At 50.0% G+C, this 12,829-nt stretch overlaps 1 protein-coding gene across 1 annotated transcript in view; it reads left to right on the top strand.

Moving 5' to 3' along the window:
• The first annotated feature begins 192 nt into the window (after positions 1–192).
• The window catches only part of LOC136951333 (eukaryotic translation initiation factor 4 gamma 1-like), a 28,762-nt gene continuing 16,125 nt past the window's right edge, over positions 193–12,829 (top strand). Inside the window, exons 1-8 of the mRNA XM_067245687.1 lie at positions 193–434; positions 5,237–5,319; positions 5,456–5,564; positions 5,703–5,786; positions 6,167–6,199; positions 7,165–7,347; positions 8,160–8,259; positions 12,526–12,665. Of these exons, the coding sequence (XP_067101788.1) occupies positions 5,499–5,564; positions 5,703–5,786; positions 6,167–6,199; positions 7,165–7,347; positions 8,160–8,259; positions 12,526–12,665 (606 nt within the window). The 5' untranslated portion in view covers positions 193–434; positions 5,237–5,319; positions 5,456–5,498. The remainder of the gene's footprint in view (positions 435–5,236; positions 5,320–5,455; positions 5,565–5,702; positions 5,787–6,166; positions 6,200–7,164; positions 7,348–8,159; positions 8,260–12,525; positions 12,666–12,829) is intronic.

The raw sequence follows: 12,829 nt of genomic DNA, 5'->3' as shown, positions 1-12,829 counted from the left end.
TGAAAGAAAATGTACCTGGATTTTCATTACATCGTTTATGTATTTGAAGATCCGTTTTTAATACGAACCGACCGGACAAAACTGCCATCCGACAGTCTTCGCAGTCAGTATTCCTCTAGCCACGCCTACATACAATTGTGTCATAGCCAGCAAAGGCATCCCCCAGGATCAGTCAGAAGCCGGCTGGCTGTGGCAGTAATCGCTGACGCCTTTTCGAGGAACAATATTAAACAGTCGGGAGTTACTTGTACATTTGTTTTGTTTTAATAGTTGATGTGCCTGTTGTCTTGTAGTCCATACTACGCCGGCACATTTGGCGATTGACAAAACTTTAAATCACGCTACCCAAGGCCCCGTCACATGAACTTAATCCGGAATTGCCAACCGGCTTCCGGGAAGAATCCGTACAGCTTTGCAGACTCAAGGAGAGAAAGGTATGCTAACGCCATGGTTTATGGAGTTAATTCACAAACGTGTTAAACGCTCAATTACAATCTACATAAACTGGGAAACTCAAGATTAACCCGTGCACAACAACTGTATATGGATTTAAATGGTCCCCGTCTTTAGTCAAATACCATGGGTATGAGTTTTTTAATTATTCTATCGCAAGACAAGCTGTTAGCTAACAAGCTAGCAATCGCCCACAAAGTGTCACGCCAAAAGAAAGTACCCTCCCCGTTACTTCGAATAATATTGGTGGCGAAACGTTAGCCATTTGTTAGCTGACACCAGCTGGCTACTTAAATTGATCACCGTTTCAACGAAAAAGGAGCAAGTCAAAGGAAGGCCAACCCACGAGGCACTAACGTACGTTAAGCAACTATTACTCGTACGTTAAGCAACTATTAGCTTACTAGTCGTAGTAGTGATAGACACGCTAGCTAAATCGGTTGGCGTCATTGGCTATAAAACAACGTTTAGCTAGCTAGGCTAGTAATGTTTTCAGCACTGCCATAGCTAGCTAGCCAACTTGTCCATATGCTGTAGCTATGGCAGCTGGCTAGCTAGCTCTAACTGATTAACGTACTTTACCAGCAGCAGTAAAGCCGGCTGTCTACTTTGAGTTCTGTCGTTGACATGGAATAATAATCACTTAATACCATTTGACGAGTGACCATTCCAGACCAGGCTAGTCAGTTATTCTGTCTTTAATAGTCTTAGTTATTAACTGGTTAAAAAAGCTACTCAGTAGCTTGTGATCACGCATATAGCCAGCCAAGCTAACGCGTTTTGTCCAGTAGATAAACCGGTGAATTTGAAAAACAATTTACAACCGCATGCTAGAGAAAGACCTGACCCATGAGAGGTTTAAATAAATCTGTAGAATTGTTTTGTTGACGATAAAACGAATTGAGTTGGAGCAGGTTTTTACTAATCTGAAAGGGCTTCGGATGTTTTTATGGTTGGATTTGATAGCGTAGGCCCGAACTAGCTAGCCAGCTAGCCTCCTTTCTTGTTTCAACAGACAATCGCTAGCTTAAGTGAAATGGCCTAAGAAGTAGTTGTAGTAGTGAAACTGCTTATACATTTAATTTATTTTCTCATTGACATTATTATTAATCGAGCAAAGTCTCCATTGGTAGTGTGTTTATGGCCACATCGAATCAGTACATTCAAAATGTGTTTGCCCATGCCAGCTTGTATGAGCATGTCTACAGTGAACACATTGTTTCCGCCTATTATTGGTGGTTTGGCAGATCCGTGATCAAGCAGACATTCCAAGAAGTCGGTTTAGGCTAAGACGCTCTTTGCCCACATTTTATTGCTGACGAGCTGTTGTTCTAACTTAACTGTTGATGTTATTAACTTAACGTCAATTAAAAATGTGTTTGGACTAAACTCGTAGTGGAGGATATTCATTCCATGGTGGAAGGTAGGCGTGACACGTGTACTTTATAAATACTAAGCATTCTCTGGTATAATGTAGTACATTTCTTGTTGTAATGTTCAGACGACATACTTATGTTTATTATTTGAGATGAATGAACTGCTTGATTTTTTTTATGGAATAGATTCTCTTCGTTACTCATTCTGCGTCATGATGGTGATTTGGAAAATGACACAGCAGGTAGCTGTCGCTAGCGTGTTTTTATTTTTTAATTCTCCTTCAGTGTTAAGAAGCTGCATAGTCCAGATTGCTCATTCCGCTGTTTTAAATATATTTAAATCAAAAGTACGTGTGAACATTAACCAGTGGCTATCGGACCATATTTTTCTGAGAATGTAGACTGGCTAGGCTACCTGTTGATCACACGCGAATATTATTGTATTATTTAAACAATCCGCCCGTCAATTCAGATGTGATTCGTTGACATTTTCTTTAGGTTTGATTTAAAGGTAGACGATAAATCGGATGGTTTAAAATATTGTCTGGATGCCGGGTAACGTATGTTGGTGTGCACTGCGCGCGCTAAAGTGGGAACCACGTGGATACTACGCATTGGGAAAAATGCTGTATGAGCAATGGCGCCGCACAGCACGCCCTCCCGGGTCTCACGTTACCAACGCTGTGAAAAATGTGGCTTGAAAGTGGAGCTTTCAACTTGCTTATGGCCTAAACCACATTTATTTAAACTTACTAGCTTTGTACATTGTTTTTCGCACGGCTGACGCATAATAATTGATGCATGCGTGGCATCTAAAGTACATAAGTCGATAGTAGAATTGTGCCGGGTTTTGTAAGAAATGCCCTAGACTTGTCTTGATTGATTAGCAAATCGGTATTTATTGACATCAATAAGTGACAGGTGCACAGGTTGTCACCGTAGCGCCTCTGCATCCGGTCACCCCGTGAGAGGAGGATGCTGAGGCACGTTTGAGAATCGCCACGTGCATTTGACCGAGAATCCGAGGCTGAGCTCAAAATGGATGCTTTTTAAAATCAAGGTTGTCTTTAACAAAAACGGACATGTCCAGTTTTACCGTTACTTTGGTATCGATGATGATGATGATGATGATGATGATGATGGTAAACCTGATCTTCCCTAGGTGCGTTTTTTATACTAGTTTGGATTGCAATATGCTGATTTTGTTAAAGGAACTTGCCCAAGTTGCACCAGCGAAATGTACACATGTATTACACAGCTGGACCTTTTCATTGACAAACGCTGTGCAAACACAGACACACTCAAACTTATGCAGTTTATGTGACTTTGGCAGACTGAAGTGTTGAGAAAGAACCAGGGGAACAGGCTGTCTAGAGACACATATCTACTTCTAGGAAGTCTGACAATGTTGTTTTGGAAGATCACACATCAGAGGAACACTTTTTGCAATATGGTGTTTGGTCTCAGTGCCTTATGCCATTGAAATTATTATTATTTTAATTTTTTTCCTCTTTAGACTTCTGTATAAAGCAATCATAACATCTGTCTTTACTGACCAAAAGGCCTTCAGATTAAACCATGTTGGTGTAACCTGCAGCGTTAACAGTGGGGTCGGATGCGTGGTCCACGAGGAACTAATGAGTGGAAGATACCCCAGTCATAACGCACTGCAGAGCCTGTCTACCCATCCCAAGTATCGTATCGGTTACGTTATTTAAAATGCTACGTTGTGGATGGACCTGGCTGCCACGCCCTTTCCGGGGAAGTTGCAGTGTCATTCCCAGTGGAATGGGCTCGCCCGGAGAAGGGTTGCTCTGCAGCCCTGTACCAGGTAAAGCTAGTGTGTTTTTAAATGGAGGTCAACAGTCTGCACGTCATGAGGGCCATGTTGGGGTTATGCAACTGTCCCTGTTGGGCTATAACCCTGCCACACGCACGCACACACACTGCGTCTGCTGCGCGTTCAGTTCAAGTGACTGGGCTTGGTGGTATGGTCCTGGTGGGGGCTGGATATTTACACCCTTCCCCCAGCACACACACACACACACACTCACTGTACATTGAACCCCCACTCCCTAGGTGGTACATATTCTTTTTGCCCCAGGAGAAGTCAGTCCACCTCCAAATAGCTTTTTCAGGAGTAGAGCTACAATTACAATAGCTACAGCTGTTTTTGGGGAAGGGAGGTGAAGAACGTGCATTTGTTTTACATTTAGTCATTTAGCAGACGCTCTTATCCAGAGCGACTTACAGTAAGTACAGGGACATTACCCCCGAGGCAAGTAGGGTGAAGTGCCTTGCCCAAGGACACAACGTCATTCGGCAGAGCCGGGGATTGAACCAGCAACCTTCTGATTACTAGCCCGATTCCCTCACCGCTCAGCCACCTGACTCCCTTGTTTTGAGTCTTTTCCTGTTTTGAGCCAGGTGGCTTATGGGAAGCGCTGTGGGAGCTACGCTGCGGGGAGGAAAGGCAACACGGTACGACTGCTGGAAGACACCAGCCCATCTGCAGTGCAGCACCAGCATGACTGTTCCCAGTGTGGACGTGTGCATGTTCAGCTGCCTCTTGGGGGGTCTAGGTGACTAAGGCGATAGGCTCTAGTTGTTCCATCTCGGTATTTGAGCATTTCCAGGATGTTGTCATTTGACGTGAGGTTTACCTCCACACCGACATGCGCAAACCATTTGAGCCGGCATGCGCCAGGGAAGGAAGAACCTTCTTTTAGCCCTCTTAGTGTCCACTCAGCAATAAGTCTCACTCACACAGAGAAATGCCTGCCCATGTCTAAAACGTCCCCCCTTGTCTTTACAGCCAAGCCGAGCGTTTCAGCGTGAAGCCTATTGTTACAGTTATGATAAAGGTGCTTGTGTTGTTTGACTCTTGTTTTCACCTTCCCACCTGTTCTCCTTTGTTTAAAGAATCATTCTAGACTTCTCTTCCTGGCTGAAAGAAGTCTGACACCCCCTTATAAAAAAGACAAGGAAAAACCTTATCTGACTCAGCATGACTCAGGTGTTTAACTCCCGCACTGTGTGTGTGTGTGGTGCTGTTCGCAGTTGGAATTGTAGGTCTATGACACAGTCTGCTCTTTAAAAGGATTGAGCTTGCGACCCATTTGTATCTCAAAGGCATTATCTCTAGTTCTCAATGCCAATTCTATATAGATATTCCTGCCTGGAAACACAAGGAACATGACGTCTTATCTGGGAACTCCCTCTTTTCTCCCCCACTCTGTGGCCAGAAATGTGCTAACTGCGTTTTGGGTCACATGAGTTCTTGAGGCTATCGCCTTGGAATGCTATCCACATGGGTTATTTCAGGGGGAGTTGCAAAAGGTTGTTTTCACTCTTATGTTTTGACTTATGATCTCTGTCTGTCTGTCCCGCTCTCTTTCTCTCTCTAGCAGTGAGATTACTGGACGAACCACCACGTTGGCATTCCTCAGAGCCGTGCTCCCTTACCAGGGACTAAATACTGTTTCTAAGTGTGAGTATAGCCACTGCTACCAGCTCTGACACCAGCACTGGAACAACACATGCTCACTTCCTCCTCTCCTAGTTCCTCTCCTAGTTCCTCTCTGGCATCCTAGCGACATCTCCTCCCTCCTCTCTTCTGCTTCCAGATAAGTGTGCCTCTCCCAGCCCCCCCATGCAGAACCCCAGGAAATGAATAAAGCACCACAGCCTATAACGGGACCCCCCCACCCCACCCCATCCCCTGGACTCTCACAGGTATGGGACAGACGACACAAACACACACAAGCATACACACACTTGTACATAACCCTTGATCTCTCCTTCAGTCCAGTGGTTCATCAAGTCCTCCTCCCGTTCCCCCCCCCCCCCCCTTTTGTCCTCTTCCTCTGAAAGCCCCCCTTCCCCCCTGGGCAGCCCCCCTCTGTCGTGTTCGCCTCCCCGCCTCCACAAATGAACCCGACACCACAACCCAGACAGGTATGCCTCCTCCTCGTCACTCCTCACCAGCACCAGACACACTCCAGAGGGAAACGTCCCACTAACATGGCCACTGGGAGTATATGTATGCAATTGTGGGTTAGCAACAAGCAGATCCATTGTGCAGTTTCACCACACGCCAGACCAATCGGGAGTGGGAATCCAATCTTAATGGCAGCCGCTCCATTGTTTTGATTCAGCTCGTTGATCGATCTCAGTGAACACCTCACCCCCCACCCTTGTGATTCTGTCGTGCCTGCGTTGCTCATTGGGGGGGGGGGTGGGGGGGGGGGTGGGGGGGTGGAGGAGGCCTTCACACTCTCCCCCTCCAGTGTGTGGGTTTGATCTCTGACCTTTGCCCTGTCTTGCTCTCCCTCTAGTTTCCCCCGGGGCCTCGTGCTTTGCACCAGCAGGTACTAACAGGCTGACTGTGGTGGGGGGGGGGGGGCGGCATTTTGGGGGCATTTTAACCTGTCCACTTGCTTACTGATGTGTGCTTTTCTGAACATTCACTTTCCCACACACAGCTATGAGTTATTGAACTAAACTTTGCTAACTGGACTTGATTAAAGTGTGTTGCAGCCCTAGTGTTTGTGTTAGAATAATACACTCACATTGTGATGGAGCAAGGCCTCTGCTGAATAATACACTCACATTGTGATAGATTAAGGCCTCTGTGCTTTTGGCAGTGACAAACACACTCCTCTGTACACCTCCTTGCTTGCATGCTGCTTGTTAATTCACTGCTTTGCTGTGTAGATGAAGGGGACTAGTTGCTCTGCTCTGTCATCCTAACTGATTGTGGTGCTTTCTCTCTCTCCCTCCCCTTTATCTCTTCCCCTCATCCCCTGTCCTCTTGCTTCCCGTGCTGTGTGTGTGTGTGTGTGTGCTGTGTGTGTGTGTGCACGCTCACGTTGGGTGTGTGTGATGTGCTGCTCAAGGGAGGATTCAGGTCACTGCAGGTAACTCCTCCTCCTCTCTCTCTCCCGCCTCTTTCTCTGTTTGTGGAGGCTGTATGTAGCTGGCGACCTTCTCCTGGCTTCACTTGTGCTCCAGGAAAAGCAGCTGAATGTCAATGAAGAAACCCTGAATGAACTAGCATTAGCCAGAATTAGCATTAGCAAACCTTTATTCATAGTCTTACATTGGCTGCAAGATCGATATGCTTCTAATAAACTGTTCAGTGGGCGTAATCATGTCCAAGTATAGCCAGTCTCAGTGGATTTGAAGTCCTTAGCCCAGGTAGGAGTCCAGTTTAATGGCCCAGTCCAGAATCAACCACTACAACCCAGGGTGTTGATAATGGACTGAATGGTCTCTTTTTAAAGCAGGTTTTAACTTCTGCTCTTCCCCCCCCCTCCCCCCCCCCCCCTCCCAGCCGTACTATGGCAGCAGGCCCAACGCCCCCCGCGGCGTGCCCCCCCCCAGCAGCGCACCGCGGCAGGTGGCGCCCGCGCACGTGTACCAGACGGCGCCCTCCCCGATGATGATGATTCCCCAGCAGCAGATCCCCTTCGCCACCTCGCCCCAGGGCCCCGCCTATTTCATACCAGGAGGACAGGTAGACACACTCCCAGTCACAGCATGCTCACTTTGGCTTTCTCATAGTGTGTGTTAGGACTGCTCGATTATGGTAAACATTTGATTTGTTTGGTCAGTATTGAGATTCTGATTATTTTATGCGATTACTCATTGACTTTAGAATGCATGTATTGAACTTGTATTTGGATTTCTTCAAATATAACACAACAATCCCCCAGGTGTGTGTGTGTGTGTGTCTATATGCATACATCATGTAAACACAAATGCCCTCCTCATTCGGAGCTGTCACCTTCATGTTCCTGTATGCTGAGTTGACACGTGGTCCAAGTTAGCCAGGTCTTTAACATGAGTGGGAATCAAGGGACCTATGAAGTGTCCTTTACCTAATGCTGACATTGTCCCCTCTCTGGATCTCCCCTCTGTCCCCATCTCTCTGGATCTCCCCTCTGTCCCCATCTCTCTGGATCTCCCCTCTGTCCCCATCTCTCTGGATCTCCCCTCTGTCCCCATCTCTCTGGATCTCCCCTCTGTCCCCATCTCTCTGGATCTCCCTTCTGTCCCCATCTCTCTGGATCTCCCCTCTGTCCCCATCTCTCTGGATCTCCCCTCTGTCCCCATCTCTCTGGATCTCCCCTCTGTCCCCATCTCTCTGGATCTCCCCTCTGTCCCCATCTCTCTGGATCTCCCCTCTGTCCCCATCTCTCTGGATCTCCCTTCTGTCCCCATCTCTCTGGATCTCCCCTCTGTCCCCATCTCTCTGGATCTCCCCTCTGTCCCCATCTCTCTGGATCTCCCCTCTGTCCCCATCTCTCTGGATCTCTCCTTCTGCAGTACCGCTCCACATACGTTGCTGCCGCCCAGCAGTACCCTGTGCAGCCCGGCACCCCAGGCTTCTACCCCGGCACCAGCCCAGCTGAATATGGTACTTATGGTAAGAGGCTCTGTTTGGGGCCTCACCTGACACGCACACACTCACCTGGCACGCACACACTCACCTGACACGCACACACTCACCTGACACGCACACACTCACCTGACACGCACACACTCACCTGACACGCACACACTCACCTGGCACGCATGCATACTCACCTGGCACACACACACTCACCTGGCACGCACACACTCACCTGGCACGCACACCCTCACCTGGCACGCACACACTCACCTGGCACGCACGCACACTCACCTGGCACGCACACACACTCACCTGGCACGCACGCACACTCACCTGGCACGCACGCACACTCACCTGGCACGCACGCACACTCACCTGGCACGCACGCACACTCACCTGGCACGCACGCACACTCACCTGGCACGCACGCACACTCACCTGGCACGCACGCACACTCACCTGGCACGCACGCACACTCACCTGGCACGCACGCACACTCACCTGGCACGCACGCACACTCACCTGGCACGCACGCACACTCACCTGGCACGCACGCACACTCACCTGGCACGCGCACACTCACCTGGCACGCGCACACTCACCTGGCACGCGCACACTCACCTGGCACGCGCACACTCACCTGGCACGCGCACACTCACCTGGCACGCACACACTCACCTGGCACGCATGCACACTCACCTGGCACGCATGCACACACACCTGGCACGCATGCACACACACACTCACCTGGCACGCGCACACACACTCACCTGACACGCACACAGTCACCTGGCACGCATGCGCACCAAAACCTCAGTCTTACACGCCCAGCCTGTGCACATAGTCTGGACTTGCTGAGTGTCTAGTCTTCATTATCCTGTCCATCAATCCAGACTCTCAGGGATTTGTAGTCCTTTAGCAGCCTCTAGTGGTGTCTGGATGCTGATGCAGGACTGGTAGTTAGGTGCTTTCCTACGCCTGTTTTCCACTGCTGTGTATTTAACGGACTGCGTAGTGCCATGCATTCCCTACGTATGAGGTCGTCTTACTCAATATTCAAAATGGCCGTAGGAAGTTTCTGGCACGTTGGAAACATGGACGCAAAAATGGAATAAAACTCAAACTTTTAGGTCCGTAGAGATGTGCATCACCAACCAAGACACTGATGTTTCTAGAAATCCCCCCCCCCCCCCCCCCCCCCACCTCCCCAGTGTAAAACTGGCATGTCTTGCTACGCACACCCAACAGTGTGAACTTGGAGTTAGTCAGTTGGGTCCATGACAAATCCCTGTTGAAATGCCCACAAGCTAAATACGTCAGCAAGTAATTATTATTTTTCTACTGAAGACCTGAAGTGTTCACTTGTTCATAGATCAGACGGCAGCTTTTTTGGAGACGCCTGTGTCAGAGCAGGAGAACATTATCCCTCTAAGCTGCTGCTGGGTTTGGAAGAGCGAGCACATTTTTAGCATTTTTCCTTGTCCCCTCTTGTTATGGAATTAACTAGCACACGCACCTCTCACACTAAGGTGCCTATTTTGCATACACATTATTTAAACACTTTCCAGCCAATGGGCTAGTCCCTTTCACACTTAATCAGTACAGTGAGACACACGCAGAGTTCCCTGCACTGAACCACACAATGTCACATGCAGCCAAACCACACTGAGTCTTACCGAAATGCACAGTCTAACGCACACACACACACATGAGAAAGGCCTGCTTGTCTCCTGGCACAGTGTGTTTGGAGGCAGCAGGGCTAAGTTGATTTGGGGACAGGAATGTGTCCTCCGGGCCTGCTCCAGCCTCTGGCTGAGCCTGGGAGGGAAGAGGGCCTGCTCCTCACAGCTCCCCCGCCTCCAGTCCTCCGAGTCCTCAGATGGCCTAACGCCACCCCCACTTCAGCAGGTAACGTGGGATCACAGTTGTAACAGTATTCCAGTGCTCGGCGCCACGGAAACGGGGCTGTCTTCATTTCCCCCAGACACATGGCAACGGTAACCTGAGCTACAAGATGACATCATTCTGTTGACATGCAACATTGTAAAACAAGAGACCTAAGCAGGCAGAAAGGGCTTCGCAAGCTGCCGATGGGAAAGACCACAACTCCAGCGCCACAGTCGTGGTGAAGTGTTCCTTTCATCCCTCCCGTCCAGGCGTGCCAGCCACCTCGGTCCCTTTCTCAGTAATGCACATCGTCTGTCTCGTTCTTCAGATGCCTCAGGTGTTCCCCCACCCCGGACATGTCCTGTAGAGTATGTGGCAGAGAGCTGTCACCATCTCGTGCTGGGCTGCGCTCCCCTTCAGGGCTCGGTGAGCCTGCCTTCTCTGCCGCGCGCTCCAGCACCCGCATGCTGCCTTTGTGGTCCTGTCCTTTTTAGGAGCTCACATTTGTGTGCCGGTGTCATTTGTTATTGGTGGAGTCACATGGTGTCATGAGGTCATTCTGACACGTCAACCTGCTCTTCACTGGTCATGTGATTGAGACATTGAGTCATGTGATTGAGATTTGTCTTGGTGGGTGACACACACACACACACACACACACGGTTTCAGGATTCTGCAGTGATGCGCGTTCCAACTTGTGTTGGAATTTTGCCTACAGACCGACATTTATACAAGATTTAACTATGGGTGAAAACAAGCCACTTGGGTTGACTGATTACACACGAAACAGGGCACACGGAGTTCCAAGCCTCAAAATCCTTCAATCCTCCCATCCCTTAGGTGGTGCTGTCAGCTCAATCTCTTCCATGTTGCCAGGTAAGACTCCCCCCTCTCCCCTCCTCCCAGGCTGCAGTTGTGATAGGAGCTCATGTGCAGGGGGAGGGGGGTATTTTTATCTCCCCTGTTGAGTAATTTACAGAACCCCCCCCCTCCACACACACACTCCCTCGGCAGGCTCTGTGACCTCGCTGGCAGCCCGGATCAGATCACTGATAGGAGGAGGTGGGGTTAAGCAGAACCTGGCAGACTCCCCTCGGCGACCCTCTCGGTTCAGCAGGCATCCTCAGCCAGAGCTCGCTACCTGAGACCACAGCGGGGGCGAGGGAGGGCAGAGGAAGTGAGGCTAGGTCGCAGGGCGTGCCAGAGAGAGAGAGAGAGAGAGGGGAGGGAGGTGGATAAGGAAGAGGAGGGCAGCTGGAGTAGCACTTGTGGCGAGACGGAGAGGTGGCAGTTAGGAAGGGGGAAAGACGACCCCCACCCCTCTCTCTCGCTCTCTCTGGCTACCTCCTGGGGTCGGGACACGTCAGAAATGGGAAACCGTGCGTCTCAGCGGAGCAGCCAGGGTACGTTGCGTCTGGACGGTGCATGTGTCGCCTTCTAACTTATCTCCCCCACTCTCCCTCTCGAGTTGTTTGTTTTTCCTTCTCCTTTTCTTTCCTGTTCCCTTGGTCACATCTTAGGCTCTTATTCACAGGGACAGGACCTTCCAGGAAAGTCTGTCCTTCTCTTTTGGAGCATGTTCCCTTCTACCCTTCTCTCTCCCCTCTCTCTCTGCCTCTCTCTCTCTCTCTGCCTCTCTCTCTCTCTGCCTCTCTCTCTCTCTGCCTCTGCTTCTCTCTCTCCTCTCTCTCTCTGCCTCTCTCTCTCCTCTCTCTCTCTCTAGCTCTCTCTCTCTGCCTCTCTCTCTCTCTGCCTCTCTCTCTCTGCCTCTCTCTCTCTGCCTCTGCCTCTCAGCAGTGGCTGTGGGGTTTTGACTATATTTAGTCTGTGCTCTCCTTGGTCCACAATGCAGACTCAGTAGAGGGAGTTAAGCAGGAATGTACACAGAGAAACAGTGAGCTACTGACAGGCAGACGAATGATTTAGTGTTTCTTGGAATCTGCTCAGGTTAGCTGAGGCCCCTGGAGGACATGGTGAGGATATTGAACCCTGGGTTCATGGCGTGTTATTTGACTTTGGGTCATGGATGTGTTGGTTGCCTGGTTTTCCTCGCTGGTCTCTTTCCTTCATGTCTTGTGTTGATGATGACAGCTTGCCCATATTTGGCTGAGGGACGTGGTCATGCCAAGCTGAGGTTGGGCTTCAGCCTGCTCCTCCAGACTGCCATATCACTGCATCTTCTGGTCAATCACAATCGAGGAAAAAAAGTTTGAGAAAACCACCAGTGACTTTGATCACAAGTTGTAATGAAAGAAGGCTTCAGAGCTCAGCTGAAGCCATAAACAGAGATGACATTCAAGTTGGGCTCAGTTTACATAACTAACTTCCATGTGGTGCCACTATTTACATTTTCCATGTCATTTTGTGGAGAGAGGAGTGTGTGACCTGTCTGTCTCTCTCTCTCTCCCCCAGCAGGGGCATACTACCCGGCGCAGCCCCAGTTCACGCCCCCCGTGGCCCCGCCTCCTGTCATCATGAACCCTGCCCCTCAACAGCAGCAGGCCCCGCCCCCACCACCTCAGCCCATGCAGTCCAAAAGAGAACGCAAACAGGTAATCGCTCCGCCCTCCTCCACAGCACCCCCAGCATGGCGTGGTGCTCCGCCCTCCTCCACAGCACCCCCAGCATGGCGTGGTACTCCGCCCTCCTCCACAGCACCCCCAGCATGGCGTGGTGCTCCGCCCTCCTCCACAGCACCCCCAGCATGGCGTGGTGC

This window comes from Osmerus mordax, chromosome 11 (genome assembly GCF_038355195.1).
Source record: "Osmerus mordax isolate fOsmMor3 chromosome 11, fOsmMor3.pri, whole genome shotgun sequence".
Classification (NCBI taxonomy): domain Eukaryota; kingdom Metazoa; phylum Chordata; class Actinopteri; order Osmeriformes; family Osmeridae; genus Osmerus; species Osmerus mordax.
Note: the sequence above shows the minus strand (reverse complement) of the source record. Positions and strands in the feature narration are given on the sequence as shown.